The sequence below is a fragment of the Caloenas nicobarica genome, chromosome 16 (assembly GCF_036013445.1).
Source record: "Caloenas nicobarica isolate bCalNic1 chromosome 16, bCalNic1.hap1, whole genome shotgun sequence".
Taxonomy (NCBI): domain Eukaryota; kingdom Metazoa; phylum Chordata; class Aves; order Columbiformes; family Columbidae; genus Caloenas; species Caloenas nicobarica.
In genome coordinates, this window is record NC_088260.1 from 3,596,629 (window position 1) to 3,614,120 (window position 17,492).

At 51.6% G+C, this 17,492-nt stretch overlaps 1 protein-coding gene across 12 annotated transcripts in view; it reads left to right on the plus strand.

Moving 5' to 3' along the window:
* The window catches only part of NCOR2 (nuclear receptor corepressor 2), a 226,376-nt gene that overhangs the window by 59,943 nt on the left and 148,941 nt on the right, over positions 1 to 17,492 (plus strand). For all 12 annotated transcript variants that reach the window (XR_010607082.1, XR_010607083.1, XM_065646424.1 and 9 more), the window contains exon 2: positions 8,806 to 9,017. Coding sequence is in view for 10 of the 12 variants with exons in the window: in XM_065646424.1 (XP_065502496.1) it covers positions 8,913 to 9,017 (105 nt within the window). In the remaining 2 variants the exon portion in view is untranslated. The remainder of the gene's footprint in view (positions 1 to 8,805; positions 9,018 to 17,492) is intronic.

Genomic DNA, 17,492 nt, shown 5'->3' on the forward strand with positions numbered 1-17,492 from the left:
GGCCGAAAACCGGTGCTCCAAGCCCAGAAAAGGCAAATTACAGTGGGAACGACCAGGCTGCAGGTTGAGAACTGTCCTGGTTAGGAAGCCAGGACTCCTGATCTGCTGGGGACTCCCCGAGGGCTCTGGGCAGCTTGTTGTCGGCAGGACCGAGCTTGGCAGGGAGGCACCGAAATCCCGTTTGCGTGGGTTCAGGTATTAAACACATCGGGAATCCCCATCTGCTCTGTGAGCTTGTCTGTAGCGACACAGCCCAAAGCTCGGCTCCTGCAAAGTGGCTTTTGCCTTGGAGTGAAGTTGCGGGAGCTGTGCAGGACTCCTCGTTTTTAGGGTACGATTCTGCAGAAGGGGTGAAGCCCTTTGCGTTGCCATCGCCGTGTGCCAGGGCTCCTGTTGAAATATAAATATCAAAAATATATGAGATGCGATGCAGCTGTGCCATAAAATATCACTAAAGAAGGGAGTCGTTTGGGAGTGGAGCTGTTGTAAACGAACCCATTTTACTCCAGGTTTGCAAAGCAGTCGCTATACGTACCCGGCACGGAGTAACGCTAACTGGATCGCTTGTGATCGTCTGTCAAACACCAGCTCGGAACCCTCCACTATGCCCTTCTCCTAACATCCCCCAGGTAATTACTAGCAGATAGAGTCAATTTTGTTGAAATGGGCTCTTGGTTTGGGTACAGGGGATTGGAGAAGGGGCCGGAGGAGGCGGAGGTGACACTCCTGTCCCCCTTCCCTCACTGCAAATTGTCCAGCGAGGTGCTACACATTGTGTGCAGATGTTGAAATTGTTTTTTGATGCCTCTAGAGAGGCTTTGACTTTGTCTAGAAGCTATTAATTACTTAGACAAGGAGGCAGAACATACCCAATTAATGGCTCCTGCCGCTTAGACCTGTTTCTCCGGCTGATCAGCTCCGAACTAATGAGCGGCTCCTTTGCCGGGCCACCAGCGAGCTTGAACTTCTCATCTGTTTTCCTGGGGAGAAATGAAAGCAGCAGCAACGTGTAGGAACAAATGGCTGGAATTCAGTTATTAACCTGGGCTGAAAATTGACTCTATCTGCTAGTAATTACCTGGGGGATGTTAGGAGAAGGGCCTAGTGGAGGGTTCCGAGCTGGTGTTTGACAGACGATCACAAGCGATCCAGTTAGCGTTACTCCGTGCCGGGTACGTATAGCGACTGCTTTGCAAACCTGGAGTAAAATGGGTTCGTTTACAACAGCTCCACTCCCAAACGACTCCCTTCTTTTGTGATATTTTATGGCACAGCTGCATCGCATCTCATATATTTTTGAGTGCCTTAGTTTACAGGTCATTTAATTTATTTGCAGGCTTTGTTTCGGTTCCCTAGGGTAATTTTGTTCTTTTGCGCGTGTCTTCCTACGGAGGCATAAAATTGTGCGGTTTGTCACAATAGTTCAGCTTTTATGCTGGCGGTCGGTGCTCTTCAAAGATCCTCGTGTGAAGTTTAGGCTCCTGAATCATTAGAGGATCATGAAAGAAAAGGAATAATTTAGAAGGCGAAGATGGTTTGTCGCCTTTGAAACTGGGAACGTGCGAAAGGAGAAAATGTTTAGCGGTACAATCTGCCTCAAAGAACTTATCTTAGGAACTCCGCAAAATGAATTTCCCTTCTTTATTCAGGATGTAAATAATCGAAAATGTCACTCTGGAGCTGAGTAATTTGTTCAACAAAAGGATCTCGAGGAGATGACTCCCTCGGCTTTCGTGAATGTGCCTGAGACATCAGAGGACCTGTCTCTGCAGCAGTATGAACTGAAGGGTTTGAAAATCAAATGAGCAGCGTGTTCTGTGCAAAATATATAAATAAATCTCGCAGGTGCTTTGTAATCTGCCTTGCATTTTAAAAGTCTTGTTTATCTGGATAGTCGGGGGGGGCGGTTTAGGTTTGTTCCTGGGAGCTGCAAATGGGTGTAGTGATGATGTTGTTACGGCGATGGCTGTTAATGTGCTGTTTAGTGTACTTGGGAGCATGGCTAAAATAGCCCTGTGGTTACTATATCACTGTTGCACGTTAGCAAGGAATTGCATGGGGTTTTGTCTCTATTTGAAGTTGCTGCCTGCCTCTGCAGCCCCTCTTGTCCTGGCCGATGCACTTTTCAGTTTCAACTCGTGCATTTCTGTATCTGGAGCTGTGGGCTGGGATTCATCAGAAAACGGGGCATTTTCAGTATTTTTTTCCATCCCTGGAGTCTTACTAATAAATTGTGCTGTTCACTTTTGCTATCCTGCACCGTTTTTTTTGTCTGTCTCGTTTTTGGCTGCCCCGCTCTGGCATTTGACCGTCGCTCCTTCCCTTCTCTGCTTTCCTGCCCTGTTTCCGTTTGCAGTCCCAGTGCCTGGGTAGTTTCATGTTTGGTTTTGTGTTTGTTGTTGGTTTTGTTTTTTGTGTGTGTGGTTTGTTTTTTTGCTGCTTTGTTTTTTAATTTCCTCTCCAGGCATTTCCATTTGTCATTGCTTATCATCTTCAACAAAGCCCTTGCATGGTCCAATTTGCTTTCTATCTCCAGCCTACCCTTAAAATAACTCCGTTGTTTCATGAATGGCCTGTGCATGGATCCAAATCCCACCCCCCCTTTTTTTTTTTTTTTAAATTTATGGGGGTTTCTTTTTCCCTGTTCCTCAATATCTTTAATTATTTGAAGTGTCCCTTTTGGGCATTAATTCTGCAGCTGGCGGTCAGGAGCTGCGGGTTGTGTGTGCTGGTGTGGGAAAGGGTTTTTAGTGCTGCGGGTGCCCTGGCGCGGGAGCAGCGATGCTGTTGTGCACCGGGAGCAGCTCCCGTCGCATCCCTGCTGATGTGCTCGCTGTCCAGATGATCCACAGGTCACCTGCCTGCTTCTGCAGCCTCAACTGCAGATTCCAGGAGATGCTTATGGTTTTTTTTAATCAATTAGGAAGAGAAAATCCAATGAGAGTAGGGGCAGGTGGTGCAGATGCTCATCTGCCCCTGAGCAGCCGGGTGATGGTACCGAGGGTCAGGCTCTGAGCAGGGCTGTTGGTGACAGGAGTTCCAGCCACAGTTTGTACACACTTTCCTCTGCCAGCAGCATCGGGCCAGCGTCATGTCACTGCCGAGAGCAGCCTGTCTGGCAAACCTGCCTCTGGAAGCACAACCGAGAGCGGTGCTGGCAAAATCCAACCCTCTGACCTTGCTCGGCGCAGCTACGGTGCCAAGATCTGCACGCAAATGCTGGCCAAGGTTATCTCGGGGCAGAGCTAAACACGGGTCCCGTGCCCAAAATAGCTTGGAAAGATTGAAAAGGAGAAATACAAGTCGCAAATCCTGCTTTGCTGCTTCGGGCTGCGACGGGAGCAGGGCAGAGAAGTCACCTTTGATGGGGGCTCGGAACCGGTTCTGTGCGGAGCCGCGTGGCGGTGGGACGGCTGGTGCAGCCCAGAGGTTTCCAGCAAAGACGCAGCGAGGATGAGGGACTTCGAGCTTCTGCCATCCCCTTGTGGCCTTGGGGACTGGTTGTACCTTTTACAAGGGTGACATCCTGCCCCGGGCAGCTCCCTCATGGTGCTGCGAGGTCTCTGCTTCCCCCAGATACGCGGCTTGTGCATCCACGCTGTCAGGCTGGGAAATTGGGCTGGTTCAGAAGTCACCTGGCCAAAGGAGGAGGGTGGCTGTGGACGGGCAGACCTCGGAGTGAGCTGGGGAACAGGGCGAGAACCTTTCAGGTACGGCTCTTTGGGGTCGGGTACCACTCTTTGGGGCACACGTGGGGAGCTGCGGGGTCTGGCCGTGATGTGCAGGATGCCGCCAGCCTGGTTTTGCTTTTCTACTCTTCCAAAACAAAGAAAATACTTTGAGATCACACACAGGTACAAGCTTTGACCCCTGGGGTTGAAATAACCTCTCCTCTGTGCCACGAAGCTCAGGATGTGCCTGATCTTTCCTGTTGACCCTGTGCTGCTATTTTAATTTAAAACCTCTGTACCCCGCTGTGACTGAACGCTGCTGTGGCTTCCCGGGCTGCACACGCTGACATAGTTGTCTTTGTTATTCTGAATAGAACCCTAAATTTATGGCGCAGGTCCTGCTTTCCTATTGAAAGGACTCAATAGTTACAGTACATAGAAATATTTGTGTATAATGTCAACTGTCTTCCAAGAAAATTTCATGCACATATTGATGAGACAAATCCATTACCGTTACGTTGTGGTGCACTTCTTGGGAACCTCTCTCTGTGCATTTTCATCACATCTTAATTATTTTTTGCTTCCACTAGTCCTTCGAAGCAAGTGTGGGTAAATCTCTAGCTGCTTTTCAGGTCTGGTTTGGGTCTAGAGCTGAACGGGGCGTCAGTGCCGGGGATGCTGACGGGCAATGGGCTTTTCTGCTCTGCTGGGGCTTTTTAAAGTATGATGGTTGATTGGTCTCTTGGAGGTCAATGTTACAGCTCAGTATTGATTAAATATTACAAACAAAGGTCTCCTTAACTTTTATTTCAAAATACATGAGTTGAACGGAGGATGTGTACTTTTTTTGTGTGTGTGTTTGAAGACGAAAATTGCCAAGTATCAAGCATTTGAGTAGGGAAGACTTGGTTGTTTTTTCCAAAAACTTGTATCATTGAATGTTTGTAATTAAACATTAGCTTTGTTGTCAATATTCCTCAATAAAATGTGCCCTGGTGAGTGCTAGCAGCATTCCACTTATTTGCATTCTCTGCGTAGTATGGTGGTCCTGGTCGTTGCCTTTCCTAAGATCTTTTGCAGTCATTTTGTGGGCTTGCTCCTAACGTCGTCTGTAGACCACAAGTTGAGTAACATTACTCTAGACTTAAGAAACAAAATATTCTGTTAATTATTTCAGCAAGTCGTTGCCTTTTTTCTTTTTTTTTTTTTTTTAAAAAGTTTATTTTGAACTTGAACAGCATGTTTTCACTGGGATCTTTAAAACTCTTCTGAGGATGGTTAAACCGGTATTTTCTGGGAGCGTTTTGTTCTCACCTTTCAGACAGATGAACTGAGACACAGGGTCGTTATGGCAACTTGGCCGCGTTTCTATCCCTCACCTGGGAATCCTGCTCTCCCAGAGGAACATGCGAGCGTTGGCCATAACTTTGAAGAGCAACAAGTGTGCTGAATGACATTAATTAACTTTTTTGCAACTTGATTTAATTATAAAGCCTTCTTTTAGACCTGTTGGGTTTTTGCACGGTCTTGGTTTTATCAATATGTGTTTTTGCCGGGCTGAAGGAGCAGCACAGAAATGCACAGCCCGGTGTCGAAGTGCTGTTGACTGTGAACTTGTAGATCGCTGTGGGGTGTCGGGAGCTTGTCTGTGCCCATTTTTTGGGCTGGACACGGCTCTGCTTGGCCGGGTGCTGCACACCCGAGCTGGTGTTTGCTGCTGGGAGCCGGCAGGTTCTTGGGCTGAGCTCCTCTGGTGCAGCCGAGCCTGCAGCAACTTGCAGCGGCTTGTACAGTGCTTTCGTGGTGCAAATGAGGGAGAACAGGTCAGGGGGGAAATGATTTAAGACCGTCAATGGCACGTGAAGAGGAGGAGCAGGGGGTGGTTTGCCGTGGGTGGTGTTTTTGGAGGCTTCAGCAGTGGGGCAGGATCCTGGGTGTCTCCCAAACAGGTGGAAATAAGTGGGTGCAGGAGCGTCCGCGGGCTCTGGCCTCCTCCGCGGTCCCTGTTGTAGCCCCGGTGCTGGGCTGGCCGGTCACCTCGGGCTTTCCCCTGTTCCTGATCAGAGGCTGTAAATCTTGTGCCTCGGGCTGTAATGGCTAACACAGGTCTGTGGATAAAACAGCCTCTGATGGAGACTCCAACTGGGGGGGAAATACTTTTCCTGTGAGACAATGTCTGTTCCTCATCAAAATCAGCTGAGGAAAGTAGGAACCAAACAGTTCGATCTTAAATCTTTACAGAGGCTGGCTACGCTATTTCTCTTTTATTTCCATTAATGTGCTCCTATTGTTTGTGTTCCTCTCTTAAAAACAATTAGTTAAGGGTCACTGATGGGGAGGCATCCCAGTATCCTGTGCTGGGGATAGGTGGCCCAGCAGCACCCGTACATCCCCGCAAGACCTCGTGCTCCCATTTTGCACCTCCGTGGGTGCAGGACGAGTCTGTTGGCCCCTATAATTTCACCCTGTGCGTGTATCTCTCGAGTAGAGAGTTAACTTTATTTTTTTCTGATTGCACAGACAGAAGCAAAAAAGCTTTAGAACTGTTTTAGAGCTTGACGCTCTGTGGCTTTGCACTTGGTGCTGAGTTTTGAAGCTGAACTTCTGATCTGAAGGGTTTGAAAAAAGAAAAATCATCCCATATCTTTTACTGTAGGCGGCTGCTGGGACATGGTCTGGTCCACCTGCTGAGCTTCCAGAGAAGCAGTTGCCTTGCTGAAAGCTGCCAAACTCTCTGGGCCCCCCACCTTTGAGTGTGTGTGTGTATGTGTGTGTGTGTGTGTGTGTATATATATATATATATATATATATATATATATATATATATAAAAAATTTACATGTGCTAATTAACTCTTAGGTGGCTGCAAGCCAAGATGTCCAAGCTTGAATCCATTATTAGGAAAGTACCTTAAACTTCTGCAGATCCCAGCGAGCTTTTAGAGCCCTTAAGAGCATCGCGTGTGTGTCCTTGGCAGCTGCGGGGAGGGTTTGTCCCTCTGGAAACCCACAGGGGCTGCAGGAAGAGCTGGGAGGGTGGTGGTGTGTCCTGGGGGGGTGAACGGGTGTCATCCCACCTGCTCCCAAGACAGCCCCCAGCTTTGGGTGGGAAGCAGCGATTAAAATCGCATCCAGTCGGAAGCGCGGGGGGAAGTGGGGTTAGTCATACTGGAAGTATAAAGACGCGCTGGCTGCTTTCTGGGTACCTGTGAATTCCCCCCGGGCGTGCAGGGGCTTTCCGATCGCCCCGAGCACGCCGACGGGATGAGGGTCGGGCTGTTCCCGGGTCACCGGTGCTTCCCGGGACCGGGGTGGCAGGTAAGGAGCCCCGGGGCTTGGTGGGGATATGCGGGTGCAGAGGAATCCCAGCTCCGGTGCAGGGATGGAGCCCAAAGCGGGAGGGGGCCCGCCTGGCCCTCCTCTCCCCGCCCCGAGAGCCAAACCTCGCTGTGTGTTTTCCTGTACGTAACTTGGCAAAATCCCTTTTGCCGAAGAGGCTTGGCTGACCCTGGGCAGGAGCACGGAGATGTCTCTGCAGGTGTGTCATCCTTCGGCCTTAATGGGAATTTGCTGAAAAGCACTATTTTTGTAAAACTTGGCCTCTTTCTAAGGGGGCCTCCTCGGGCTGCTTTCCTCCTGCCGTTGCTGCCCTGCGTGTCGTGCCAGCCCGCCGGGGACCGTTGCCTCGGTTTGATTTTATTTCTGGCTGGTGAGCCGTGCAGGGATGTCAGCAAACCAGCGACACGGTCCTGCGCCTGCCTGCTGCAGATAGCAGGCGGTTTATCAGCACGGGCTGATCTGTGGTCTCACAGGAGAAATAAAAAAAAAATTTAAAAAAAAGAAAAAAGAAACAAAGAAAAACTGCCTTTTTTTTTTTTTCCCCCTCCGTTTCCCATCCCCTTTTTTTTACTTTTTGTACATGCCAGCTGCTGTTTTGGTCGCAGCTGCGTTGGCTGTGGCTGGCTGTACAGCAGAGGCTGCCGGGGAGCTCCTGGTGCTCCTGGTGTGCTGGTCAGTGAGTTGCATTCTGCCAAAAAGTTGGCACAAGTCTATATGTAACGTGTACCTCTGCTGGGGAGGAGGTGCGTGGGGTGTGTGGCTTTGCATGGGATGGAGAAGGGGAACAGGGATTCTCCCTGCTCAGGATCGGTCCTGGTAGCATCACCCCAGCCCAAGCAGCAGTGGGAATTTATATTCTGTGTATCTATTAATATGAGAATAATAGTTAACATACCTTAAACTGGCAGCAGTTAAATGTTTGTTACTCCTTTCATTGAAATCCAGACAAAAAGTGGGAGGCTTAAAATCCTCTCCAAGCAAACTACGCGGAGTATCCATAAAAATCAGTGCCTTGTGAGCCTCTGCTTGGGGCTGAGGGGAATTCCCCCACTTTGTTGGTTTTCCAGATTTTGTTACAGCTGTGAAAGGACTTGCAACACCTGGTAAAGCGTCAAATGTGTGGGTGACAGGGCTGTTTGTGAAAATACTCTCGGGGCCACGGTGTCTTCTCTGGCTCTTGGTCCTCAGTGTGGCACTGCAGGTGTGTGACGTGTTTTAATCCTGCGTTGTAGTGTAGCCCTGTGGGTGGAGAGGATGGGTAGGGAGCTCGGTGCCCAATGTCCCTTCTGGCACAGATCAGGGCTTGGCTCAGGTGACTGCAAAAATGTCCCAGGCTGGGAAAGGAGGGCACTGTGGATGTGGATGGGGAAACGGAGGGGCTGAGGAGGGACCTTGTGCCTTTGACCGCGTGTTGAAGTGCCCAAGCTCCAGCTTGTGTTTTGGTATCTAAGTCATCCCTCCTCTCCCTCGCAAAAAATACCCGTCTCCAAGAGACTTGGAGATGCAGATCCACAGTGCCTAAATAAATTGCCAGCAGTTTGTAGGCCTGGTCCTACTGCTGCTGGGGGAAGGCTTTCCAGTGCAGTCGGTTGGGATGGATTTGCAATAATCTCATATTTGCACTTCCCTGTGACAGGAGCAAAAACTTGGCACTGGGGTTTGCCAGGTGGAAAACAGGGCTGCTGGCGGCCTGCGAGGGCAGTTGGGCTTTGGTGATCACCCAAGGCGTGATCTTCGTTGTGTTGTGCAACTGTGGTTGACTGAATTCTAACCTGCCGCTCTCTCGTTTGCTTCCAGTTGTTGCGTGACGTGGGAAGCACGCGCACGATGAAGAGGAGCTCTCAGCTCTGCTAATCCTTTGTCGGCGATTTGGAAGCGGCGGCCACCGCGCCTTCTGTTTCGACATGTCTGGATCGACGCAGCCCGTGACGCAGAGCTGGCGTGCCGCCGAGCCGCGCTACCCCCCGCACGCCATGTCCTACCCGGTTCAGATCACTCGGCCGCATGCGGTAAGGAGAGAGACGTTCCTTCCCTACCCGCCGGCAGGGCAGGGGCTGCGTGGCGTGTCCCCGTGGCGGTGGCGTGTCCCCATCTGGGCTCGGATGTGGCTGTTACAAGGAAATCAGACCTTTTCTGTGCCTGTGGTTTGGGATTTCATCATTCCTCTCTCATGGGATTCTCTTCTGTTTCTCCATACGGTGCTTTTGGCTTTTCTCTCCCTTTCCAGCCCCTTTCCGGCACTTGTGGCGGTGGTTATGGGCTCTGGCTCATCACTCTGAGCACCCAAGTCCGTTTGGCTTCTGGCAAGAGCACCCTTGGATGCAGCAACTAGTCTAGGGGGAGAATGTTGAATGCACCGAAGCTTGCACAGGTTAATTCACCCGGATTCAACCTCTCTGTGCTGTGTCACTCACGTCTGTGCTTGCTCATCCTGGATGGTTGATTATTTTTGGTTTAAGCAGTTAACGGAAAAAACTCTCCCTAGTGGAACAGCTTTAGTCAGCTCAAGCTGCTTAAGTGAATCTTATTAGGTGCTGGAGTGCGGCACACGCTGGTGGGGCTGCTCTTGGAGCTGCTTCTTGGTGGGTCACAGCAAGGTGGCCACGGCTTGTAACACGGGTTGGTGAGGAGACCTTGGCTCCGGGTTACGTTTCTTACAGTGGTTATTGAACAGTAAAATTCCCGCTGCGAAGGTTTTAGAGTTAGACTTGAAAGCCTGGAAGTCTACGAAGTATCAGTGAAGGGATAAAATTCCCTCGTCTGCTCACTTTGGGCTTCGGCAGAGCCGGAGTTTGGGAAGGGTGTGAAATGGAGCTGTTAAGGAGGGCACAGGACGAGCTTTTGGCTGCGTTCGCTGGCTCACCTGGATCGCTCGGGGCCTGCGTGCTTCTGCACAAAGAGGCTTTTCATCCAGGGTATGAACCGCGCTGACCTGCTTCTATTTATGGGAGTTTTGCTTCCGTCGGCGCGAACGTGTTTGGGAGGTGAGAAAGAACGAGAGCATTTGTCTCAAGAAGAAAATCCCAGTTCTCTTTTCATCAGAAACGCAAGCAGGAGGAGGATGTGACCAGGTGAGCAAATATCTGCAGTTGTTGCAAAACTGCATTTTGAAACCAAACCAAATCAAAGAAACATCAGTACCCAGTGTGGAGATGGATTTTAGCAGAGAGTGAAAGGCTCCTGCCCTCGGGGTGTGGAGTCCTTGTCTCCTACAAACCCCAGCTGCTTCCCCTTCGGGTCGCAACAGCAGCATGAGCCAAGCGGGGCAGTTGGTGCAAGTCGGATGGAGCTCTGGGTTCCTCTGACCTGCCCTGTGTTCTGGCTGGCGTGAATGCTGGTTTTATTCTGTCATATTAATGTTGGAAGAAGTTGCTGGCGTTTGCTGCTAGAAGCTATTTTTACAGCCGCGTGTAATCTTCCGAAGTTACGTGATACCTTTTAGGTGTCTGGATGCAGGAGAGGTCCGAGCTGAGATTTTTTTTTTTTTTTTTTGGATGGAAAAACCGAAAGGTTCCTTCGTGCAGAGCTGTGCCAGCCCCGTGCAAACCGAACGCCCCTTCCCTCTCCTCGGGAGGACAGACGGAGCGTTTCTTCAAGCGCGTCCCTGCGTGATCCGCCGTGCCACGCTCAGCTGTTCGCAAACACGTGTTTCTTGCTTGGCGGCGCCGTGAGCTGGAACCCGGCCATGGCTCCAGGGCTGGAGCTGATCTCTGGTGGGACTGCTTGGGAGAGGAGAGCCCAGTTGCTTTGAAGTTGCTGCGCTGTTTAATATTAAAGCCAGCGGTATTTGCTTGCATGTCTTGGCCAGGTCAGTTTTGTCATGGGGTGTGTTTGCACAGTGAGAGCTTGTTTGGAAGAAGGCAGGAGAGGCCAAAACCAACGTGACACTGGCGTGTCTTGCATCTGCTTAGGTTTGGTTCTGGTCTGCTGCCTTCCACGACATCCTTTCCTGAGAACCGGGAATTTGTCAGCCTGGGGATCCTTCTCCTGGTGTGGAAATGCCGTGGGTCACCTCCTGGGCGTGTGCGCGGGGCTGAGCGGAACAGGGCTGCAAATGCTATTATAATATAAATAAATAATCACAGTCCAGCTGTGACGGTCGCACCCAGGGAAAGGCGGCGTGGCAGGAATACTGAGCTCAGAAATGAGCCGTGACATTATTTTAGGCTTGGGAGACACTTTATGAAAAGTGATTTAAAGGATTGCAGCTGTTTGATTTCACAGATGAGGCAAGTGAGAGGGGAGGTTGTGGAGGGGCAGAAGGCAGCGGAAGCAGGCTTGGACATTTTTCTTCTCCCATCATGTAAAACCTGAGGGAGTATCCAAGAAAATGGGGAAAAAGACGTGTTTCAAGATGACAAACAGAAATATGCTTTGCACACGTGGGCACTATCACCCAGCAGAGTGTTCCAGGAGTTCCTGCCGAGTCTGGAGCTGCTGAAGAAGGTCCAGTACCGGTCGAGTGAGGATGTTTGTTGGCTGGTTTCACTCGGAGGTGCCAGCTTTGGGCAGGGCCGGGAACGCGTGGGGCTGATCCAAACCCAGCTCTGATGGGTGGTGCAGCCAGCAGGCTCTTCCGTAGGGTGGGTTTGTCCCCACCTGTGTCAGGGTGTCCTCCTCTTCCTCCTCCTCACTGGGAGGCACCTGGTCCCAACAGCTGCCAAGGAGGCAGGACGTGAAAATGGTGCAATACTTTATAATGACTCCTTTATAAATTATAAATACTTTATAATTCCATCTTACAAAAAAGTTACTTGTAAAAAAAAACCCAAAAAAACAAAAAACCAAAAAACCAAACCAAACTTCGAGAAATGTGCCTGCTTTTAAAGGGACGAAGGAAGCTTGGTGAAAAGATTCTGGTTTGCTTGACTTTCTTGAGGTAAAACTAAAATCACCAATAATCAGCATTTTCTTCTTAAGAGCACTGTATGGTTCCTGGCCAAAACTGCAGGAGAAACATTTTTGTTTTCCGTATTAATACGCTGTAATGTTGGGGTGCTTAGTTGACTTCTGTCATGTTCAACTTGGGAACAGAGGAATTGAGTGCTCCGTGACCTTTAGCTGAAGGTGAAAAAACACATTGCTTATGCTCTTAACCTTCTAATGTGTCCGAAGTTCATGCTCTCTCAAAGGAAACTTTCGCATGAAGGATATTCATTTTCAGGCAACCTGCAGATACTTTCTGTGAACAGATCAATTTCCCTGCGTAGGGCACGTCCCCCTTTCCTTTTAAAGCACCTTCGTGGTCAGTACTCCCTGGGGACAGGAGGGTTCCCGTCTCCTCCTCCCCTGAGGATCCAGTTTCTTGCCAGTCGTGCTTCTCCTGAAACGCCCGACGTTCCCGTGCCGCAGGAAGGATGCGGTTTGGGATGCGGGCTGGGCTTGCCAGGAGGCGGGTACCAGCTGCGGGAGATGCCGGAGGTTGGGGGACATGTGGTGCCCTTGTGCAGCGGCCTCTGTGCCAAACCAGCTTCTGGTTTTGGGGAGCTTTTAGTGTTTTACCTATTAGAAGTGCTAAACAGGCTCGGGGGTTGGTAGGATCGGGGTGTGTGCACGTGCACATGGAATCGGTGCTGTGTCCTCGGCTGGATCCCCATTGGGGAGCACCATCCCCTCCCTGCAGAGCGAGAGCCGCTCGGCCCAGCGCGTCTCCTGCCGGATCTTTGGCCCCGTTCCCCCCGTACAGCTCAGCTGAGATGGCAAAGTGAGCTCGATCCCTCTGCTCCGGCTTTGAGACCTTCCCCAGCCACCTCTCCTGTCTGGGAGCAGCTCTGTAATTCCTTCATTAAACTCCTCATTTGCTAAACAGCACTTGCGCAGGAGCATCACAATCAGATCGCTCATTTGTCTCTTGGTCTGTGATAAATACTTCCTTGTCTGGCTGAACTGGAGACAAGAGGTCGATGCAAACTGGTGTATCAGTTTGGTGTCCCAGCCAAATGGTGGCCCGGGGGGAATCCAGTGCCTTCCCCGGCCAGACTCCTCCTCCCAGCAGTCTGAGTTAAACCCAGCGTCTTGCCATGGAAGGTGCTGGAAGGAGGTGCAAGCTCTGGAGATGGCAGGAGGTGGTTCCTGTCCGCAGCGACATGATCGGCGTGGCAAGGCGACGCCAGGTAAGCCTGCAGAGACGCTGTGCCTTTTGCATTACATCCGTGAGATGCCTTTGCTGCTGCGTTTTTTCCTTGGAGGAGTTATTCACGCTTTTATCTGCTGGAAGCAAAATGCCAGTCTGCGTCAGTGCTCCAGGAACTTGTAGAACGGAAGAGTTTACGGTGCCAAACGCTCAGATCCCCCAGGCTGTGAGGAGCCTTCTCCAGCCGCCTCCGAGCGCACAGACAAGTCTCCTGCTCCCGGCTGCGCAGCCGAGCGGGGGGCGGTTCGTGCCAGGGATTTGCATCCTGAATTCTGCCTGCCTGGCTCCAGCTCGTGTTTTAAGGAATGGCTTGAAAAAAATCGAGAACGTACCTTGGAAATGCCGACTCCGTCTGGGTCTGTCGCAAGAACTCGGTGCAACCTCTCTGGAAGTACTTGGAGGTTGCCGGTGAAGGATTTGCATGAGCTCCCAGCAGCTCAGCGGTGGATTTGGGAAAATTGGCTTTCTGCTGTGGGAGCGGGAGACATGGAGGTGAAGGAACAGGACACCTAATTCCCTGCCCTGGGGTCTCTCTCCCATCGCCAGAAAGGAGTTGGCTTGCAGCAGTTTTTGTTTAAAGCTTGTTTTCCCTAGGACACAGCCGTGATCCGAAACAGGTCTTTTTTCTTCAAGCTACTGTAAACTTCTATGGTTGCTCCTTAATCTGCTTTTTGGATGTGATTTGATGCAGAGGGTGATTTTTTTGCTTTTGATTGATCTCAAAATTGTAAATCCACAGGGGAAGAAAAAACTTCTTCTGCATATGTGGTTTGGCAAGGGTAGAGACCTGTGAATGCCGCTTTTGGAGACACAAAGCGTTTGCCTGCGCTGCTGACCTGACTCTGCCCAAATTGCCCCTCCAGCCCCTGAAAACACCTTCTGCAAGACTGGGGGGTTTGCTGGTTGTCGCTGTCACCATATTTATTCAAAATACCAAGCAATTCAGGTTCTTTGACCTGAAGGATTTGCCGTGGAGGTGTAAGGAATTGCAGGGGACGTGGAAAGACAAAAGGGTCCTATGTGGACCTGCAGATAGGGTATGGGTGGTGCATGGGAGATGATGAGGGACTACGCTGCAGAAGAAATGTGATGATGAGCTGAGTGACCTGGTGCTTTTAAAGTGGAATTTCTGGGTTCGTTGTGTGAAGAGAGCTGCTCACCCCGCATGGGCGTTTGCACCCTTGAGTGTCTTCGGGGAGCCGAGCACCAGGCGTGGGGAATGCAGGGAGGGCAAGGGGGGTCATTCCCAGCTCAAAGGCGCCTGGATGCGACTGGGACAAAAGTCTTGTGACGGAGAGAGGCTCAAAAGCAGCACTGTCCTGGCTGTGCGGCTGGCTCCCGCGCCCGGCACCGCTCAGATGACCGGGAAGCCACAACAGCTGAGAGCTGCCCCCACCGAGACGTGACTTCTCCTCCATGAATGGCGCATTCAGATGGGACAGGCTGAACGCCGCTGACGGCCCCGGTTTGCCGGAGAGGCCGTGGGGAAGGATGCGTGACTGTGCAGCTGGTCCGGCAGACGTGGCCTCAGCAGCAGCGACCGATGCCGTCCGAGAAGGGGCCACACGCAGCGTGGTCACCTCCTAAAACAAAAGGCCAAGTCAGCAGCTTCTGAGAGATGGATGGATGGCAGCAAGACTGTTGGAACAATATGGGCATTTGTCTTTTCAGCACGTTGCATCCCTGTAGGCAAGATAGAAATGCATGTATCCTGCCAGGTTTTTATTACGGACCTTATCTTCAACAGTAGAGCTGATTGTGGAGGAGTTGTTTGTTTTTGTTTTTTTTTCTTAAATCTGTAGTGAGCTCCTCCCAGGGTTTTGGGGAGGAAGTTGGGCAGACAGCAGTGTACTTGTGGACAGCCTGTTTTGATCAATAACCACCTCATTGCAGTTCAGCGGAGGTTTCCGGTAGCAGAGGACGGTGGGCTGGGTGCCACGCTGGTCCCCTCGCAGCCCAGGCTGTGTCCAGACCTCATGCACCCACGGTTCCTCCCAAACCTTCCCCCTTCCTCTTACCTGAACTGGCCTTGGAAAGAATTTTCTCCAAGCAAAGGTTAAAAAGTGCATTTCTTGGTCTGATGAGCAACTACTGCACTGCCAGTGCCAAGGGGTATCCAGGCACCAGAGAGCTTTTCCTTTTATTGCTAAAATAGGTCATGCTCACTGCTAGCAGAAAGAGATTTGAAGCAACTTATTTTTCGAAGTTCAGCATGTGCACAGCAAGGATGGGGGCCATCCCCTGGCTCTGGCAAAGCCACTGGACTGGTTGCTGTGCTGTTTTGGCCACCCCACCTTGGATGGAGAGCTCGTCTGCCTGGCTTGCGGGTGGCACCGATGGCTTGCGGGTGGCACCGATGGCTTGCGGGTGGCACCGATGGCTTGCGGGTGGCACCGATGGCTTGCCCAGCCTCCTGCTGCAGGCAGGGTTGCAACCAGGGGCTCAAGCAGCACAAATTAATTGCTGGATGGTCAGAGGCCCCTGCAGGTTTCAAGTCAGGATATGCTGCTCCATGCTGGCTTCATGTTCCTGGGGGGACAGAGTGGCCTTGGAGTCCAAGGCTGGGAAGTCATATCCCGGCCACTGTGTGTGTTACAAAATAGTGAAATCAATAGGGATGCTTTGGTATTGTTTTTTGCTCTCTATTCGGACCACGCCATTATTAACCAGCCTCGTTTAGGGCTTAAACGCTTGGGAGTGCTTCAGCAGAAACAGCACCTTGTTAAGAAATGAAAATTACGCGCAATACAACGCTGGGCGAGCTCATAACGAGCAGCCCACGAGCTGATCCTTGGCGGAGGTGGCGAGGAGCTGGGATTTGCTCCTCGCTGAGGGTGTGCGGTGCTGCGGCCTGTTTGCCCGCCTGCGAAAGGTGACGAGGACAGCGTGGGGCAGCGGCTCTTTGCTGGGCTCGGGTGCCTGGGGAGCTCCGCGGGCGAAGTGCTGCCCGTGCCCGATGCCACGATAAGAGGCGGCCGCTGGCACCGGTGCCGCCCTGCACCGGGGAGCCGGCTCAGCTGGCGGATGTGGTGACCGAGCCCGGGACCGCTCTTCCTCGGCGTCGCTGCAAAACAAGAGCTGGTGGTTTCTAAGCGAAGCCGTCTTTGCACCGAAACTCGGCGGGGAGCTCCTGGTTGCTTTGTTGGCTGAAGACGTGGTAAGCGACGGGGGATGGATGTAACGCTTCGGGCTGCTGGAGCTGTGCTGCAGGTGCTGGTCCGGCTGCGCTCCGGGTCTCCACGGGTTTGCTCCAGAGTTGTTTTCCAAGGAAGCCAGAAGCACTGGGCGTTTGCACGTGTTTTTCTGCTGGTGGGAGGAAGCGAGGAGGAACAGCTTGCCTTTCGGTTGCAAGACCAGCTCCAGGCTTCCTTTCTGCAGGCCCCATGTCTTTGGGGGTCTTCTCTTCGGGGGCTAATTCATGATGCGGTGGGAATACCGACTGGATGGAGCTGTCAGTAGGTGCCTTGTCCGTATGGATGTGCTCTGTATTGGGGCTGGGAGAGCCGGCTCGGAGCTGCTGGTGGCCGTGGCATGGTGGTGTCTGCTCTGCGCACCGCGGGTCAGCGCCCGGGGCTGCTTCCAGCATCGCTTTCAAACCTCCCTTTCTTCCCCTCGTCAGAGGTCGGGCAACCCGGCTCTGGGCAGCTGTGAGCAGGGGAAGGAGAAACGAAGCGCAGCAGCAGGCGCACGCGTTCAAAACAGAAAGCGAGAGAGGCTGAAAGGCTGCGCGGCTGCCTGCACTTGTTAGTTCAGTGTGGGTTATCCTGAGGTCGGGGACAGTACAGATGATTTCGCTGGAGAGACAATATGGTAGGTAAGGCAGAAGGCTGAAAGCTTTAAAGAATTTTTAAAAAGGAGGGGGGAAGCTGCTTTTTTTTTTTCTTCTTCCTTCATCAGGCATGTCTCTGTTTTTGTCTTCCTGAGGACTTTTCCGTAATATTGTATTCAGTCTCCTGGCTTTAGACAGTTCGATTAGTGTATCTAAATGAGCCTGATAGACTCAGGTTATTTAGGATCAGAGGATTTACCAGGAAGGGGAGGGAGACGGTGCTCTCGGCGCTCCCAAATCAAGTAAAATCACAAAAAGACCTTGAGACAGGGAGTGTTTCCACCAGCTCCCCCCGGGCATGGCAGCGAAGGACGTGTCCAGCCGTCCTCCCCGGCAGCGAAGGACGCCTTTGTCACCTCCACCCGGGCCCAGGTACCTCTGCAGTCTGCTGCGTGAAAAAATGTGTTCTAATGAGGCTGCGTTTGGCTCTTCAGCATTTTATTTATCTAAACGTTGGCCTTGTGCGGTGTTGCTGTCCCGGGGTGATTTATGGCACTGGGCACTCGGTGTCCATCCGTCTCC